The sequence below is a fragment of the Arvicanthis niloticus genome, chromosome 6 (assembly GCF_011762505.2).
Source record: "Arvicanthis niloticus isolate mArvNil1 chromosome 6, mArvNil1.pat.X, whole genome shotgun sequence".
Taxonomy (NCBI): domain Eukaryota; kingdom Metazoa; phylum Chordata; class Mammalia; order Rodentia; family Muridae; genus Arvicanthis; species Arvicanthis niloticus.
The window spans coordinates 6,200,263-6,219,143 of record NC_047663.1 but is presented as its reverse complement, the minus strand read 5'-3'; the positions used below and the strand labels follow the sequence as shown (position 1 = coordinate 6,219,143).

At 48.8% G+C, this 18,881-nt stretch overlaps 1 protein-coding gene across 1 annotated transcript in view; it reads right to left on the bottom strand.

The window, feature by feature from the left end:
• Positions 1-18,881, bottom strand: part of Srp68 (signal recognition particle 68) — a 29,301-nt gene that overhangs the window by 6,198 nt on the left and 4,222 nt on the right. Inside the window, exons 3-10 of the mRNA XM_034506600.2 lie at positions 16,871-16,984; positions 14,516-14,711; positions 12,708-12,790; positions 12,349-12,458; positions 11,120-11,202; positions 10,181-10,321; positions 2,986-3,084; positions 1,601-1,665 (exon numbers count right to left, since the gene is read on the bottom strand). Of these exons, the coding sequence (XP_034362491.1) occupies positions 1,601-1,665; positions 2,986-3,084; positions 10,181-10,321; positions 11,120-11,202; positions 12,349-12,458; positions 12,708-12,790; positions 14,516-14,711; positions 16,871-16,984 (891 nt within the window). The remainder of the gene's footprint in view (positions 1-1,600; positions 1,666-2,985; positions 3,085-10,180; positions 10,322-11,119; positions 11,203-12,348; positions 12,459-12,707; positions 12,791-14,515; positions 14,712-16,870; positions 16,985-18,881) is intronic.

Below are 18,881 nucleotides of genomic sequence, written 5' to 3'. Positions count from 1 at the left end.
ACTCACAGTAGTCACAGGGGCTGCTTTAAAGACCACACATGGATGAGAAATGAGGAGGCAGAGAAGACCCAGCTCAGTGGAGCGAGCGCAGAGCAGGGGAGGCCATGGCTACACTAGGCATACAAGTTACCAAGTCAAGACCAGCTACATTTTGAGAAATAAGAGAAGTAAATGTGCAAAGAGTGTTAAAATAACTGAATAAGTTGAATTTGAGAAACAGGTGATGAGTACGGGAGAGATTTCCCTAAAAGATTTTCCTGTTACACACCATTCATGAAAACACAAAACCTACCAGATTCCTGATGCACCATTTCTGCCCCAAAGCTGCCCTCTCAACCACGGACATCTCAGGAGAGTGGAAAGCCACACCCTGAACCAGCCAGCGCTGAAGGTGGGAAGGTCCCACGTGTCCTCAGTCTGAGTGGAGGTGAGGGGTCAGAGGCCCCTTCCAGGTCAGGTGAGCTCAACTCTGACTCTGGGCTCTAAACTACACAGACACAGAGAGGCACAGCTCTCCAGGAGCGTCTTTCTCCTCAGGCTGACTAAACAGATAACATCTATGGCGAACCCTGTGCGATATGCCGAAGACCTGAGTCATCTGACAGTCGTTAACATCTACAAATACCAAACCCCAAGAATGGAGACCAAGTGTGACAGGGAAGAGACAGACAGAGAGAGAGAGAGAGAGAGAGAGAGAGAGAGAGAGAGAGAGAGAGAGAGAGAGAATATATGAATGTCTGGTGACAAGCGGGCACACAAGCTCAGGGCCCTGGGAAGACAACTACTGTGTTACTGCACAAACAGCAGCAGCAGCAGCAAATGCAGAGGGAAAGAGAACCAGCTACCAGGCAGACAGGGTGCCAGTGCCACACAGAAGCCAGGCAGACCCTGGTCTCACACGGAGGCTTGAAGGTGGTAAATGTAAAAGTGATGTAAAGGGCAGAGCTTAAAGCAGAAGGGAGTGAGCCCTAGGTCACAGAGGCTCCAAAGTCCCTGGCAGAGGATAGCTGTGCCGGAGGCTGGCTGTGCCAGTTCATACCTCAAATTCCACCGTACTCAAGAGTTTGAGACCAGCCTAGATTACCAGTGAGATCTTGCACGCGTGCATGCACACACATACACACACAAACCAAAAGCAAGGCTGGAGCAGTGGATTCGCTTGAGAGGAGGAGAGACTGGCAAGGAAGGTGCTGCTACACTCACCTGGCACCTCATGTGGGAGGAGACGGCAGAGACAGGTGGATTGCTATGAATCTGGAGCTAGCCTAGTCTACACAGTGAATTCTAGGATAGCCAGGGTTATGCATTGAGATTCTGCCTCAAATAAACAAGCAAACAAAAAGGAAGACAAGGGCTCAAGAGTCAGACAGGTGCTTAAAAGCACTGGGTGCTCCTGCAGAAGACCAGGGTTAGATTCCCAGCACCCACACGACAGCTCACAACCATCTATAACTCCAGTTCAGGGGACCCAACAACCTCTTCTGGCCTCCAAGAGCAGCAGGGACACGTGTGGTACACAGATATGCGTGCAGGCAACTGTATATATAAAATAAAATTTAAAATATAAATGCATATAAACACACACAAAAGTCAAACTCACCTGTGCAGGTACTGGAGATTCGATACCTTCCCTGACTCTCCATCAAGGGTATAATCTCTTTGTTTCTGAAAAGGTAGCAAAGGTAAAAAGTAACCCTCTTGGCCTGGCTCTCAGTGCCCTTCAAGTACCGTGGGCCGTAAAGTTCTCTCCGTAGAGCCACAGTCTCTACCAAGTGCTGCCATGCCCTCAGAATCAATCAACAGAAGGGCACGATTACCCTGTTGCCACTGACAGCCAACACCAGGTCTTGACTGAGAACGCTGACAACAGGCAGTGAGGCTTCCTGTCCTCTGCCCCTGTCCTGTCCCAAGCTCTACAATCAGACAGTCCTGTCAGGTGTGGCACACACACCTGCAGTGCTAGCTATCACGAGCCTGAGACAGGAAGAGCCTGAGTCTGATTACAGTCCAGGAACTTAGTGAGAGCTTGGCTCTATTTTATTTTTAAAAAACCCACCAGACTTGACTAGCATGCACAAAGCCCTGAGTTTAATGTGTAGAACCACAAAACAACAACAAAAACCAGTGAGACCAGAGCCCTGCTGTTGGCTCTGTTACCACGGCCTACTGTAGGCTCTGAGACCATGGCACTGTTGTGTATGCTGTGACCACGGCCTACTGTAGGCTCTGAGGCAACAGCCTCATTGCTTTAGACCCAAATTCTACCATCCCTGTGCGCCCGGTGCCGTCACACCCGAGCAGGGCTGCCGACCAGTCCCTAGGCCTCCCACATCCTTCACCTCCAGCATCCATGGAGACGCTACTGCACGTGGTAGAAGACGCTCTGGGTGTGAATACTTAAGTGTTTTTCAATTACCAAACCAGCAGTCCTCCAGCCTCTGCCTACAGAACGTTACAATTACAGGTGTTCACCACCTCAACTTTCTAACCATCTCTGTATAAGTTAAAATGCCATTTAAGAACAGGTGGAAACCAGTCATGGCTCCAACTTCTGCAAACCTAGCAATAGACAGGCTGAGGCAGGAGGCGTGCATTGGAATCCATCTTGGGCCACACAGTTAAGATTCTGCGTCAACAGAAGACCAACAGGGGAATCATCTACAGGGGACACCTCATGAGGGAGACACTAGGGTGTGGTATAAAGCGGGTTTCAGGTTTTCAGTCCATAGGCCTGGAAGAATCCCAGTAATGGCACCATTAGGAAAGATGGCACCCTGGAGACAAGCGGCTGGGACCACTGGGCGACTCAAGAATGGCCAAGAGAATGAAGTGTGACCCGGAGCCCAGAGGCCTCTGGTGCTTACAAGCAGATCAATCTGCAAACAGCCCAAGGCTGAGTGATGACCTCTGGGAGCACCCTCACCCCCAGGACAGCACAGACTGGGGAGGACAGAGGACCCAGCACAAGGCAGGAGATGGGCTGACCTGATCAGGCTTGAGCTCCTCCCTCACAGCCTGGAGGGCATCTCGGCACTCACTGAGCATGGACTCGAACAGACGCTCCTTCGTTTCTTCACTTTCAGCCTACACAGTGGGCAAATGGACCAAGAGACTGTTTCAAGCAGACTGGAGGAAGAGAAGGCAGTAACTCCATCCTCCCAGACATGTGCACACTCCTCTTCCCCATGATCCTTTAAAAGTTCTGTGTGTATGTGCATCAGTACAGGGGCCCATGGAGGCCAAAAGAGGGTGTCAGATCCCCTGGAGCTAGAGTTGTGAGCTACCCAATAGTGTGCTGGGATCTGAACCTGGGTCCTCTGAGAGCAGCAGATGATCCTAACTCCAACCCTCACTGCCCTTTCACGAGTCAGTGTGCACACGATGTGCTTACCTCTCATGCACAGTGCAGTGGGAAGGAGAGTGAGAACTCCAGCACACTGAGAAGAGCCATGTCTGCAGGCACCTCAGCTGCCAGGGCCCTGGTACTCTGAGTGCCTTCCACCGCTCAACTTACCTCCAATGACGCCGCCTCTGCAGAGGGCTGTCACCTAGCACCCTGGAGAAGCCTAGAGATCCCCTCAGGATGCTGCTTCCTCACAGTGAAGACAATACACCAAAGATTTCCCCTTTTCTGTTGTTAGGCTGTTACATGCCAACAGAACTGTCCTTTGACTGCTAAAACTCCCTGCCTAGATGAAAACATGGATCTCCCCCCGCCCCCCGTCCCAGTGACCAACAGACAGATGTACAGTTCCACCAAAGTTCACTCTGGAGAACCAAGGAGTTTATCAGTTTTACTTGCAGAGCAGTGGGTGAGGGGCTACAGACAGATACGGGTGACCTTAAAGCTGCCATGTTGGAAGCTCTGCACCCAACAGGGATAATGACTCCTCCAAGCCTGAGGAGGAGTCCCCACCCTTAGCTAGTCCCCAAGGCCCTGTGCTATTAAGGCAGAACTGCATACAACTTGCAGACAACTGATTGGGAGGGAGGCGGGACACTCAGGTGAGTCCTAGGACCCCACTGGCACCCTCCTTCAATGAGGGAATGGAGGCAGTCAGCAAGTCCATCTACGACAGTCTTCCGTGGGCAGGCCTGGCCAAACTCCTGAAGAAGGTCTCACAGGGCTTGGAGGCTATGTCTGCAAACCTTTACAGTTTCTGGCTTCTTTCAGATTCAAGCAAGAGACAGACATTTCTAATCAATATCCAACCAGAAAGCTATTTCTCCTAAATGTAAGACTAAGTTGTCTTCTCTAGACATTCTGGGTCCAATGTTGTACATGGCCAACTCTTTGAGAACAACTTCTGGCCAGGAAGGGTTGACAAGAGGTGACAGTCTTTGCATAGTACTAGGCGTCACCCTCACTACACCGCTTGAATAAAGGACAAAGTGATTCATTAACTGAATGCCTGCCACACCATGTTCCCGACCTAAAGAATCTGACCAAGCAGGGAAGCCACAAAAGGCAGAAAGCAGATGGCCCTGTGCCACCGGCAGACCCACTGAAGTGAAAGCACAGCATTCCACGGTTATGTTTGACTTTCCACAGAACTAACAGGCAAGCTGAAAAAAACATCAGCCTTCAACTGGCCTCTCAGGAACTACAGAAGGCCGCCCAGAACACCTGCCCACTCCTGTGAGAGGTGAAGGAGCTCAGATAAAACTTTCTGAAGATCTCTCGTGTTTTTCGTACTTTCTAGTGTAAAGACATCCTACAAATTGCCCAATACATTCCATAGACACTTCCACTAACTTCCCTGTCCCTCACTTGGGAAACAATCAGGGCCACGGCCTCCCGTAACCTGAAGCCAGCAAGGCTCCATCAGCCCACTTCCCACCAGAGCAGTGCCTGCTGCCCAACAGATGTGCAGGACGGACACAAGCTCTAGCCACGGTCCACAATACAGTGGGCATCAGCATATGCACTGCTGGGACCAAACATCTACGCGCTGTACAGAGGACACACACGGCAAGGTGCTGTGTCCACTGTGACTCCAGAGAAGATCCCTCTTCCTCAGCTAATCAGACTCTGAGGCTCAGTGGAACTGTGAAAGCTGAGTAAGACAGGTGAACCCCCGTGCAGCCATTTAAGGACCATGACAGTCACCACAAAAGGGGTCAGCCCTAGAAGCCAAAAACACACACAGCACTGCCTCAGATGGGTGGGGCTGAGCTGTCTGGCAATGGGCAATAAATAAGGATCTGTCCTCTGTCCTGTTGGTAGGAAAGTTCAAATTTAAAAATCAAAGGAAGCCAGACCCCTAAGCCTTGGCACCAGAGTGCTGAGGACAAACTTCCTACGCTCCCCCACTTTCTATGTCTCAGTAAGGATTTATGAAGATATTCCACAACAACCAAGGAAAAAAGGTATGTCTGAAGGGAAGGACTTAATGGGATGTTTTCCATGTGCCGCCCACGCTGCTGAGTGACTCAGAGACCAGCAGTATCTGAGAACTCGCCACAGATCTTCCCGCCTAGGGCAAAATGTCTCCAAACAGGAAGTCTTCATGTATTCACTGCTCTCCTTTACGCTAGAACCTATACTTGATGCCAAGATGACTCCCGAAAGGAGCCACGCCTTCCAACATGCAGGGGCAGGACTTCTCAGTTCACAGCCCAGCCTGGCACATCTGCTGCCAAGCCAGTACACCCTGGCTCTCCCGCATGAGAACGTGTGGCCCAGCTGGACCCTGTTCTCGGTGTGCCAATGGCACAGTGTCTGAGCCTAGAAATGATGACACCCACTAGTCTCAATCAATCAAAGAAACTGCAAACATTCAGGGTGTGCCTCAGGCTTTCTTCCCCAGTGACACTTCTAGGCCAGCCACTCAAGGAAACTCCCACAGTATCTCCCACTACTACAGACACTTGTGGGTTGTTTTCACTGGTTGACAGGAATTTTGGTTTTGGGGAGATGGTGGTGTGTAACTAAGAGACACACAGGCAAGCCTGGCTACATTCTTCACCACACCCACGGGAGAATCATGGGGACAGGAACCAAGTCTCACCCAGCCTGAGAGAGAGGTCCAGAAGAAAAAAAAACACAAGGAAATAAAGGTTGGGGTTTTGTTGTTGCTGTTTTTTTCCTTTAAAGAAAAAGGGGGAGAGGGGCTGGAGAGATGGCTCAGTGGTCAAGAGCACTGACTGCTCTTCCAGAGGTCCTGAGTTCAATCCCCAGCAACCACATGGTGGCTCACAACCATCTGTAATGGGATCTGCTTCCCTCTTCTGGTGTGTCTGAAGACAGCTACAGTGTACTCACATATATAAAATAAATAAATAAATCTTTAATTAAAAAATTGAAAACTTTTATTTAAAAAAAAAATGAGTTGCGGGAGAAGTGTAAATACTGTCCACTCTACTCAGTCTTTCAGAAGCTGGGTGAGGTCACCTGACGAAGGGGAAGTCTCACAACCGAGTTCAGTCATTGGGATTTGCATGGTGGAAGAAGGGACTGGCTTTTCTCAGGTGCCCTCTGACACCAGCTGGGAGCTGTGCCACAGCTCCCTCATCCCCACAAAAGTACATTTAAAATGTAATAATAAATAAATGTAACAAACAAAATGAAACCTGGGTTGTTGGTTCCCTCAGCACCGAGTGGGGTATAAACAATCAAGCACGCAAATGCTTAAAACCTCTCAAAATGACCTGCCCCAAATAACCGCACAACACCACTGCCAGTGGCCACTGCGGACTGAGCAAGTATTAATATAAAATGAAGCCAGGTGTGGTGACGCACGCCCTTAGTCCCAGCGCTAGGGAGGCAGAGGCAGGTAGATCTCTGTGAGTTTGAGGCCAGCCTGGTCTACAGAGCAAGTTCCAGGGCAGCCAGGGCTACATAGAGAAACTCTGTTTCAAAAAATAAAACAACGTATGTGCACGCACGCAGAGCCCATCAGACAGTAGGCATGAAGGGTGGCATGTTCTATCTCCCCAGTTCCTTCTCCCCTCTACTTTCCAACTGCCATTTCAGTACTTCTATGTCATGAATGAGGATGGCTACCAGGAAGAAATCAGCCAGGACAACCAAAATGGCATTCTGTTTCCTAGACAGCGGAGGGACCGATACCAAGTGAGACGTCAAAGCTGACATTAAGTAGCCTGTATCTCTAGGGTGCAGGTAACACTTGAATCCCTGAATGAAGAGCAACAGAAGCCATCCAGGTGGCCCTAATCAAGCTTCCCCCCCAACCCCATGCAGTCTCCACTGCACATGTGCTAACAGCCTGTCTGCTGAGAGCAGCTACTCACAACCAGTGAGAACCTCAGACATGGACTGCCTCAGACATGGCTACACTCCAGACCCTCCCTCAACACAGAACCCTGCACCAACTCTCTGGCACACAGCGTGTTCAGTAAGAGAGAGGGAGTGCTGGGTCTGTCGGCACTCCCCTTTAATCCAGAGTTAGAGGCAAGCCGGGTCTATGTAGAGTTCCAGGCTAGCTAGGACTACACGGTGAGAGGGTTCAGTGAGAAAATCACTCACTACACGTTGCATGAAGAAGCTCCTGTATGATTTCACAATTAAAGGGTTAAGTAGGGCTGACAAGACGGCTCAGGGTAAAGAAGCTTACCCCCAGCAAGGGCAGCCTTGCTAACCCTGGTTCCATCCCTAGAACCCACATAAAGAAAAGGAAAAACCAACCGCACAGAGTCCCTTCTGACTGCCACGTATGACACACACCAGAGCTCCTGAGTACAGATGGCACTGCTTGCACACGCACACTACTGGCTTGGCATTCACCAGAGCTCCTGAGTACAGGCGTGAGTGCATATTTGCTAGTACAGACAGACACACACACACACACACTTACACATACACACATATGCACACACGCACACACACGTGCGCACCAACATATATGCACCCACATACACATATACCACACACGCACACATGCATGCGCACACACATGTACACATACACACACGCATATATACCACACACATTACATACACACACATTACATACACACACATTACAAACACCACACACACACACACACACACACACACACACACACACACACACACAGCCCACACACAATGCTGGCCCTGAGGTGGAACAGCCCCACTACAGAGCTTGTACTCCTGTGGAGTTATTTGTTGGCAGCTCCTTTTCTTCTTCAGAAAAGGCTTTAAGTTAAGACCAGAAGAAACCAGTACAAGCCATCAACACTGATGTCCTGTGGCACAGCAAGCCCTCACTTTTACAGCAGGAGGCTGAACAAAAGCTTCAAAAGAATGAATAACTATTCACTCCGGAAAAACAGACCAGAGCTACTCATTTTATTTTAAACAGGGTGTCCCAGTGTAGCCCTAGATGGCCTCACTGACCTGCCTGCTTCTGCATCCCTGGGAGTAGGACTAGAGGGTGTTTGCCACCAAGCCTGTAAACCTGAATTCAATTCCTAGAAAGCACACAGTGGAAGGAAGAAACTAACTCCTTCAAAGTTGTCCTCTGACTTTCATATGTGTGTATGTGGCCCCACACATGGTAAAAAAATAAAATATAATAAAAATTTAAAACGTAAGACAGTGATCTTAGTTTGAGAAATCTTTTCTCAATAGTAATTAAAAACATAGGAAAAAAAACTCTTTTGATCCCAGCACTTGGGAGGCAGAGGCAGGTAGAGACAGGTAGGTCTCTGGGAGTTCGAGGCCAGCCTGATCTACAAAGCAAGTTCCAGAACAGCCATTACTACACCAAGAAACTCTGTCTCAAAAGGCAAAAAAAACAAAACCAAAAACAAACCAAACAAACAAAAACAACAACAAAAAAACCAAAAAACCAGGGAAAGGCAGGTGTGGTACTCTGGTCTTTCATCCAGCACACAGGAGGCACAGGCAGGCAGGCCTCTGTGAGCTTGACACCAGCCTGGTCTACTTAGCAAGTTCTAGGCTCAGAATAAGAACCTAGTTCAAATAAAACAAAACATGGAGCAGGGCTGAGGTGTAGCTCCACGGCAGAGCAACGGCCTAGCATGCTTTTTAGGGTCTGAGTCTGATCTCAGCCCTGCAAAACCGGAACCAAGCAGAGAAGAAAACCTCTTCATGCAGCAAAGCTCTGCTGCGTCATCATTTAGGGGCTATGAACCACTGCAGCGTGAGACTGCGAACAGGCAACACGCAGGCTTTAAGAGCCACACGTGCTGTTGTCGGCACCTGAGACCGGCAGGCCACCTCCTGACTAGACCAGCTGACAACAGTTGGCTAGACTGTCTTTCTTATTTACTCAAGACTGGAATAAGTTCACTTCACTTGTTTTCTTCCCGATATTCTCTGGTATGAATACACATGCTGCCCGTGGGCTGCACCCCGGCCCAAGCTGCTTTACGAGTGTCTATCCAGATGTTAGCCCTTAGTCACAAAAAATCCCGCCATGTGTTTACCCACTACGTGAGAACCCACTCACAAAATAAATAAACGTAAAAACCTAGCATTAGCTCTCCAGTCCTCTGGTTTAAGAGAAGCGAACTTCCTGGTGCTGTTGGATCACTCCACTTTAGGCAAGGAAAAGAAGGTGGCAGGGCAGCACCCAGCACATAAGGAAACCCTTCAATCGCTAAAGAGCTGCTTCCAACCCAAAGCAGCCACGGTGGGAAGTGGTTGTTAAGTCTGGATGCTCACATCCTCATCCACACAGGTCGCAACGCGGCTCCAGTAAACGGCAGGCTTTAGCAGCTCCTGACCTGAGAGGCCAGCGCACCTCAGTGTTTTCAGACGCCCTCGCCTCCTGTGGAGGAGCTCTAAAGGGCCACACTGTTGCCTCAGGAGCCCTCCAGGACCCCTATCTGTGGGGCTACATCTGCTTGTTCACAACTGACAAACAGGTAATTATGTCAATAAGCAGCTTCAAGTACAGCTCTGCATGAGCATTACGTGCAGACCACACACAGAACCAGATATTCTGGTTCACCCAGGCTCTTGTGAATAGCCCAGGAATGAGGGGTGGCCCTGAGGGCAAGAAGGTGAGGACAGCAGGTCAGACTCCAGCCCTGACAGCAGCTGCCCCCCTGCTGCCCCTGAGTATCCCTCTGTGGTGAGCCAGCCTCTTAGAGCCCCTTTCCCCATGACTGTCACTGTAAATCTGCCCCATAAATGTAACTCCTTCATACCTGACTTTACAAGACGACCTTCAAATACACAGAGGCGAGCACCAAGAGCCCCTCCTCACCTGGACAATAGCGGCTTCGTTATCAGCCAGGCCCAGTAAGAAGATCCTCACTTTGTCAATCTTCACAGGAACCGTCCTGCCCCTCCACTCCACCTCACTCATGGTCGCTGCCTGCTTGGCTCGAGTCTGAGTGATCAAGGCCTGTACAGTAGATTTTAGAGGTTAGAACTTTAACAGTGACTCTGTCACAGGCGGAAACAGGACACTTGTCAGCCATCTCTTCTACAACCGACAACACACACTTAGAGCAAAATTCCTCATTTTCAATTTTTCCCTGATATCGTGAATTTTAGTTTATGGAAAGTCAAAATTCTTCCCCCAGTTTTTAAATTTCTTACTTTTTCTATGAATCTATGTTACTTACTAGGGGAGGAAATAGGTTGCCAGATATAATGGCTCCTATCTGTAATCCTAACACTTATAAGGCTGAGGCAGGAGGATTACCATGAGTTCAAGATCAGCATAGGTTATAGAATGAGCTCACATATACATTAATGTGTAAATATTAGGGAAAAGGTTTCCAGGAGTGGTGGCACACACGTTAACCCAGCACTCAGGAGGCAGAAGCAGGTGGATTTCTGAGTTCAAGGACAGCCTGATCTACATAGTAAGATCCAGACCAGCCAGGGCTACATAGTGAGATTATAAATCAAGTGTAGTGACATATACCTTTGATGGCACTCAGGAGGCACAGCTAGGTAGATCTGTGATTTGCAGGCCAGGAAGAATTACAGCAAAAAGGCCAACACACACACACCACACACGCATGCTGACAGTAAACATACATATAAGTTAAAAACTTAAAATATTTAAGGAACATCTTAATGTAGATATAACTATAAATATACATACAGTAATAGGAAATATCCCCAGAGACTGGATTATGGGTTATGTCTAGACTCTTCCATGACCTTTCACAAACATGTGCATCTAGATTACCTCAAGTTTTTCAGCAAGGAGCCCCTCTGTGCCCCCAGATCTCAGTCTCATCTGCATGAGCTCATTGATAGCTGACTGGTCCCCTGAGTGAGAGAGAAAGAGGGGGGATTGTTTAGGGTTTTGTCCTTTCTTGACAACCCCTCAGTTTAGTTCAGATCGCCAGCTCCCTCCCCTTTAGTGAAATGGAGCACACCACAGCAGGCCTCAGTATAATCTGCTCTGAACATGAGTCTCAGAGCCTGACTGGAGCCTTGGGAACATGGCCTCACCCTGGTCTAAGTTCTCAAGAGCCCCATGTCAAGCTGAGCCCTAAGATGAGCTGTGGACTTTGAGAAACTATGGTCTGTTAATGAAGGCTCCACTGTACAACAGCACTACCCTGGGGCTGGAGACGGCTCAGCAGCGACTCTCTCACACAGGATCCCAGAGGACCCAGGGGACCTGATACCCTCCTCTCACCTCCTTAGCCGATGCATGCACACAGGACATATAAACACACAGACACAGATAGTACACATCTTTAAGGAAAAAAAGTCCCACTCTGTGAGAGACAATGGGAAGGGAGGTTGTGCAGGTTTGTGCTCAGAGAGAACGTAATTCTCTCATCTTTCACTTAGATTTACTGTATACCTGAAACTCCTCCAAAAACGTAAGATAACATTGGCTCAAAATTCTAAACTGTTCTTGGTGAGTGGAGAAGACAGGGATGCAAACAGAAGCCAAACAGCCAAGGTCTGTAGACTGGAGTGGGGCTGTTAAAAGATGTGTCTCTGCCACTCTCGTGTGTGTGTGTGTGTGCGTGTGTATGCCCGCGCGTGTGCGTGTACGCCCGCGCATGTGTGTGTGCGCGCGCGCGTGTGTGTGTGCGCGTGTGTGTGTGCGTGTGTACGCGCGCGCGTGTGCGTGTGTGTGTGTGTGTGTACACGCGCGTGTGCGTAAAACACATTGTACATCAGACAGCTCTCCTATTACTATCATTAAAACTAAGGCTAACCCAGCTGTAGTGTGTGATATACACCCTTAATCCCAGCACTTGGGAGGCAGAGGCAGGTGGCTCTCTATGAGTGTGAGGCCAGCCTGGTCTACATGGTGAAACCCAAAAACAAACAAGCAAGCAAACACTCAGGCCATTGCTAGATGCTGAAACACAGGGAAGCCACATAAATCTCCTAGCAGGCCAAGTGAGGTGAGGAGCACCTCACTGGAACACTGCATCGGGGCCTGCTCACCAATGTTGTATGCACAGTAGCGAATGTTGGGTGAGATCTCCTCTACACGCTGGTTGTACAGCACAGCCTGCTCCTCTGTGAATGCACTGGCTAGCTTCTCATAGATAGTTCTGCGAGCAAAAGAGATGTCAGATTTTTAAAATATGGAAGCCATATTTTAAGAAAAGAAACTCAGGAGGACCATGTGGTCAAAACCAAAATCCAGCACTTTGAGGGTATTTTTGACCACAGAGGGGCATATTCTAAGGACAAAAGGGAAAAAGAAAAGGCCCTAAGTTCCATGAAGCCAGTCACAAGGTTTTGCAGCCTGCTGTGGTTGTACCTGTGACTGGCTGTCACTTGGGGACCAGAGGACTCACTTGCACTTGTTAAAAGCCTCCATGGCAGTTTTCCACTCTTGGTGCTCAAAGCGTAGCATTCCTGAGAGGTAAGCGGTGTAAGCCTGTGCGGGAATGAAAGAACCACTGAGCAAGGAGCTTCTCAGCTTTGCTTGTCACTTTTGGGGTACTATGGAAGGAACCCAGACTTCCAGGCAGGTGCTCTACCACTGAGCTCCATGCTGAGACCACAGAGAACTGACTGCTTCAGCACAGAGGACCCATGTTCTGGCCCCATGCCTACAATGGCTTCTATGGTATCATGTGCATGGTGGCTTTCTCTCTCTCTCTGTCCCTCCCTCCTTCTTTTCTGGAGACATGCAGTTTCTCACCATGCAGCTCTAGCTGACCTAGAAACCACTATGTAGATCAGGCTGCCCTTGAACTCACAGAGTTTCACCTGCCTCTGCCTCCTGAGTGCTGGGATAAAAGGTGTGTGCCACCCTGTTTTGGAATCAAATTGACTTTTCTTTCTTATTCAAATGTGTGTGGGTATTTTGCCAGCATATATGTCTGTGTATCAAATGTGTGCCTGGTGCCCAGAGACAGCACCAGAGCCTCTAGAACAGGAGTTACAGACAGCTATGAGCTGCTGTGTGGGGGCTGGGAATTGAAACCAGGACTTCTAGAAGAGCAGCCAGTGCTCTAACCACTGAGCCATCTCTCCAGCATCATCAAGTTGACTTTTAAAAAGAAAAACTTACTAAAATAATAAAGTGTGATACTTTTATGATTCACTTCTCCCCAGGAAAGAACTTCAAAACAAAAAACATCCAGGGTACAGCTCAGGGCAGAGCGTTGTACTCCAAAGGACATGTGTTCATTTCACTTGATAACTGGTTTAGAGACCATCACATAAGCAGAGGCTCACCACTGGGCCATGGAGCTGCTCAGGTTAACACTGCTCAGCGGGCAGTGTTACTGTGAGAGGCTCAGGTTGACTCGAACAGGTTTCTTCCACAAACATCTCATCCCACACCCATGACACAACAGTCACTTTTGTTAACTTTCAATACTGTCAGGCATGACAGTGTACACCTTAAAATCCTTGAGGATTCAAGCGGCAGAGGCAGGGGGAGTGTGAATCTGATTGTAGCCTGGACAGAAAACCTGCACTCTCCCACACAATTATAATCTTGGCACTTGTTTAGGCTTGGCTATATGGTTGAGTCCAGGTTAAGCCTGGACTATATTAAGGCCCAGTTTAAAAAAAAACAAAAGTAGGGCTGGAGAGATGGCTCAGTGATTAAGAGCACTGACTGCTCTTCCAGAGGTTCTGAGTTCAATTCCCAGCAACCACAGGTGGCTCCCAACCATCTGTAATGGTGTGTACAGTGAACTTACAGACATAAAATAGATGAATAATTCTTTAAAAACAACCCCACCGAATTAAATATAAGGTTTACATCTCTCCCTCTCGCATGCACACAGAGTGTAGACACGCAGGCAAAACGCTGCCCACAGCAGATAACGTAAACATTGAACATAGCCTTTATTATGCTCACAGAGGCGGGGTTATTTATCATCTCTAAAAATACTCATTGCCAAAAATATTCTTGGGAACTTTCTGAGATATAAAATACAGACTTTCCTACCTATGCACTAAAAGAAGCCTGATCTTTGTCAAAAGACTAGAACTAATAAAAAACAAAAAGTTGAAAAATAAGGTACACTAACAGCCTTTCAAAGAAAAATGAGAACTGTAGTGGTAGAGTTTGTGCCTAGTAAGAAACTACTGTTTAGCTGCGTTTTGTTTTGGAGTCAGCCTGGCCGTTAGCTAAGACAGCGACCTGAGCCTCGAGCTTGGTCTTGGCGTCCACTCGGCTGCTCTCACACAAGCGTTCCAGTTCCTCGGCATGCTTCACAGCCTTGCGAAGGCGAGACAGCAAGTGAAAGCGCTTCCGGGGCTCGGTGTTGGCTTCCTGTTTGAGCTGCATGGCGTAGCTCCAGGCTCGCTCAGCATCCATCAGGACGAGCAGCAGATATCTGCACAGAGAGTCGTGTTGAGGAGTGTTGACCGGCTGCACTTCAGGCTGTGCTGGAGGACCTGTGTCTCCACTTACCAGCTGTGTGACTGGGAACACTGATCTTTCTGCACCTCCCTCTGCACACAACTCTACACAACACCGACACCGACCCAAGCCGGCACTTCCCAACGGATGAGCACTGCAGTCTGCCACGATCCTTGGGAGGCTTTAAACTACAGTCTCATTATCTTTCTCCTCTTTCTTCTAATGGAGATGAAACCCAGAGCCAGCCTCACAGTGGCAAAGCTCTCTACATCTGAGCTAGGTGCCCAGCCACTAGTTTGTCTGTCTGTTCTTTTTTCTTTTTTCTTTTTTTTTTTCGAGACAGGATTTCTCTGTGTAGCCCAGGCTGTCCTGGAACTCACTCTGTAGACCAGGCTGGCCTCGAACTCAGAAATCCACCTGTCTCTGCCTCCCATAGTTAATCTTTTTAAACTCTGCCCAACCAAGATAAAGGATCTTGGGGCTGAAGTGGCTTAGTGGCAGAATGGCCCTGGGTTCAAACTCTGAAATCACAAAAATAACCAAGAAACTTCATCACAAGCAATTCTAACTAGACCTCCTGGGATCATCGCTGTCCTTCCTGCTCCTTCCATCACGGGCTCCACTTCGAGCGGTCTGACCACGTACCCCACACCAGGCTCCCAGCCCCCGTTGCCCGCACAGGTCAGCTTCTAGAGTTTTAGTGTTCCTTCGGTCCTCAGACTCACCAAGCTGCTCTCCCTCCCCACAAACCCTTCAAGGGTAGTTGTCCTCCATGTTGAGTTTCCTCACCAAATGCTCCTGGCTCAGTCTCCCCTGTGACTGGACATGCTTAGACGTGCTCCCAGTTTGCCTCTGACCCAGAGCTCTCAGCAGGAGCCATGCCTACCTCCTCCCCTCTCGTGTGCAGCATGGCATCTATCTCAGCCCTGGCTATGCTTCTGGCCTGACCTGTCTTTTCCTAGGGAAGCACAGGCAGGGTGGGGTGGTGATGTTAAGACAGGGTTTCCTGTATAGCCCCAGCTGTCTTGGAACTCCTTCTGTAGTTCAGGCTAGCCTCAAACTCAGAGAACCTCGTGCTTCTACCTCTCGTGCTGGGATAAAAGGCACGTGCCACCACCCCTGGCTATAAGACTTCTTTTGTAAAGAACTCATGCTTTAGGTTCTGAAGACCTCAGTCTATCATTCTTCTAACAAAATGTAAACAATACTTAAATAAATTAAACAAACCTTTTTTTTTTTTTTTTGACAGGATTTGTGTAGCTTTGGCAAGCCTTCAATTTATAGTGATCTGCTAGCCTCTACTGCCCAAGTACTGAGATTAAAGATGTGCACTTTAATTTGTGTGTGTGTGTGGTATATACACCTGTGTGAGCAAGTCTATGTGCGTGCACTTGGAGGTCAGAGGTCAACACTGACTGTCATTTCCAGTCTGTCTCCTCTTTACTTTTGAAACAGATCTCTTGGTGAAGCTGGAGTTCACCACCTTGGCTAGACTGGCTAACCATCAAACCCCAGGGATAACACTGTTTCCACCTTCCCGGTATTGGGTTACTGGTACCCAGCTTTTTACTGTGGAGCCAGAAATTCAAACTCAAGCTCACGTTTGAGTGGAAGCACTCTACCGACAAGCTGTCTGTCTCCAGCCACAACTTAATTATACAAACAGGCAGCAAGAAAACCGTCAGGTCCAAACTGAAGTTCCCGGAACTGACACTCAGTGCACATGACCTCACAGACGGATCTTTTCTCGGTGGGAAAGGGGGCAGTCTGAGACAGGATGTAAAAGAGTTCATGCTGCCCTCCAAGCTACTCAGTAGCCAAGGACTGCCCTGAATTCTTGTCCTCCTGCCTCCATTCCGCAAGCGCTGGGAACACAGTGTGTATGCTGGCTCATCCATGTTGTGTGCTGCTGTAGACCTCAGCCAGGTTTCTGTGCATGGGAGACAGGCTCTGCACCTACTGAACTACACCCCAACCCTAGCACAGCTGTTGAGCAAGCTACTGAAGCCTCTTCACCTATAAGTGCAGCCACCCCGCAGAGCTGCTCAGAGGACACAGAAAAGAACTCAGGGGCTGGGTGTGCTGTCTGGCACTGCTCAGTCTAGGTCAGCAAGGCGGACTTAGAGCCGGCACCTGTTATCAGTCAGAAGCTCCTCAGTCACTTTCTTCCCGGTGAATTTGTGTCTGTTCCCCATCTTAAAGTTGAGTGTTTTCCGGAGACGTCTTTGTCTTCGAGAACAGTAGCCCCTGCGATGAAACATAAATGAGATCCCTTCAGCCAAGCTGGTAGTGCTCTGAACATAATACTCTATAATAAAGTAAGGGCAAAGTTCAGAGGACTGTTCATGGTGACTACAACATAATGCCACCTGCCTACAGCTAACACACACGGGCCCATGTGACTGCCACGACAGAAAACAATGAAATTCTCACACCCATAAATCATCTAACATGACACAGTATGATCATATCCCCCACTTCTTGGTTTTCTGAGATAGGGTCTAACACTGCAGCACAAGCAGGCCTGGAACTCACTAGATAACCCAGGCTGGACCTCAGATTCCAAGGCAATCAGCCTGCTTCTGTTTACCAAATGCTAAGATTACATGTGTGAGCCACATGTCTTGCTTCAAATATTTAAATATTGCCCCATTATCACAGTTTTTTTTTTTAAAGAAAAAGACTTTTTTTAAAAAAAAGTTTTTTTAAAGAAAAAGTTTAAAAAAAAAAACAAACTTTTTTTTCTTAAATTTTTTATGTGTATGTCTGTCCATCACTTGTATGCCTGGCATGCTCAGAGGCTAGAAAAGGAGTATCAGAACCCTTGGAGTTAGTTGTGACCAATCGTGTGGGTGATGGGACTCAAACCTGAGTCCCCTGGAAGGGCAGTCAGTGCTCTTAACTGCTGAGCCACCTCTCCAGCCCCACAATCAGTCTTAAAGCTTCCAGGAGATAGACGAGTAAGCACAGAGCCAGGTGTGGCGGTGCACACAACACTCAAGAGACTGAGGCAGGAGGAGCAGGGTTCAAAGTAAACCTTGTCTACACAGTCAGCCTGAGTTATGGGACTTTGTCTCAGAAGCCAAGTAAATAAATGAGTAAAGTATAAATCTGAAATCTATCAAAATGTCCACCATGCTTACTTATCTCTGAGTCTCTGACAAAAAAGATTCTTTCATTTTGTTCCACTGTTGTAACAGTTTCTAAATCCATGCTATGTGGAACTCACAAAAAGAAGGAAAGATAGAGCCGGCCCTGTGCCTTGGAGTAAGAAAAATACTAAGTAGGGTGTGTCACTACAATCTCTGCCTACAGAGGTGATGGACACTACGGAGCACACTAGAATACTTCAACTTTTGTTGCTGGAAGGAAAAGAAAAGAAAGTGTGGAGGCAGTCTCTGTGGAGGGGTGGGCTGCAGGAGAAGAGACAGTCTCTGTGGAGGGGTGGGCTGCAGGAGAGACAGTCTCTGTGGAGGGGTGGGCTGCAGGAGAGACAGTCTCTGTGGAGGTGTGGACTGCAGGAGGAGAGACAGTCTCTGTGGAGGGGTGGGCTGCAGGAGAGACAGTCTCTGTGGAGGTGTGGGCTGCAGGGGGAGAAACAGTCTCTGTGGAGGTGTGGGCTGCAGGGGGAGAGACAGTCTCTGTGGAGGTGTGGGCTGCAGGAGGAGAGACAGTCTCTGTGGAGGTGTGGGCTGCAGGAGGAGAGACAGTCTCTGTGGAGGTGTGGGCTGCAGGAGGAGAGACAGTCTCTGTGGAGGTGTGGGCTGCAGGAGGAGAGACAGTCTCTGTGGAGGTGTGGGCTGCAGGAGGAGAGACAGTCTCTGTGGAGGTGTGGGCTGCAGGAGGAGAGACAGTCTCTGTGGAGGGGTGGGCTGCAGGGGGAGAGACAGTCTCTGTGGAGGGGTGGGCTGCAGGGGGAGAGACAGTCTCTGTGGAGGGGTGGGCTGCAGGAGAGCACAGTTGTGGAGTGGCAGCAGTGGCCAGACCAGTTCAGAGCTGCCCAAGTCCTCAACGTAAGGACAGTAATAATCAGCATATGTTTACTAGCAACTGCCAGCCTAGCGAGGCGCATTGCTGTGAAAATCTGTTGTGTCAGGAAATCGTGGAGTAGAGCTGCTCCCAACTGTCATCAAGCAGCGCCTCA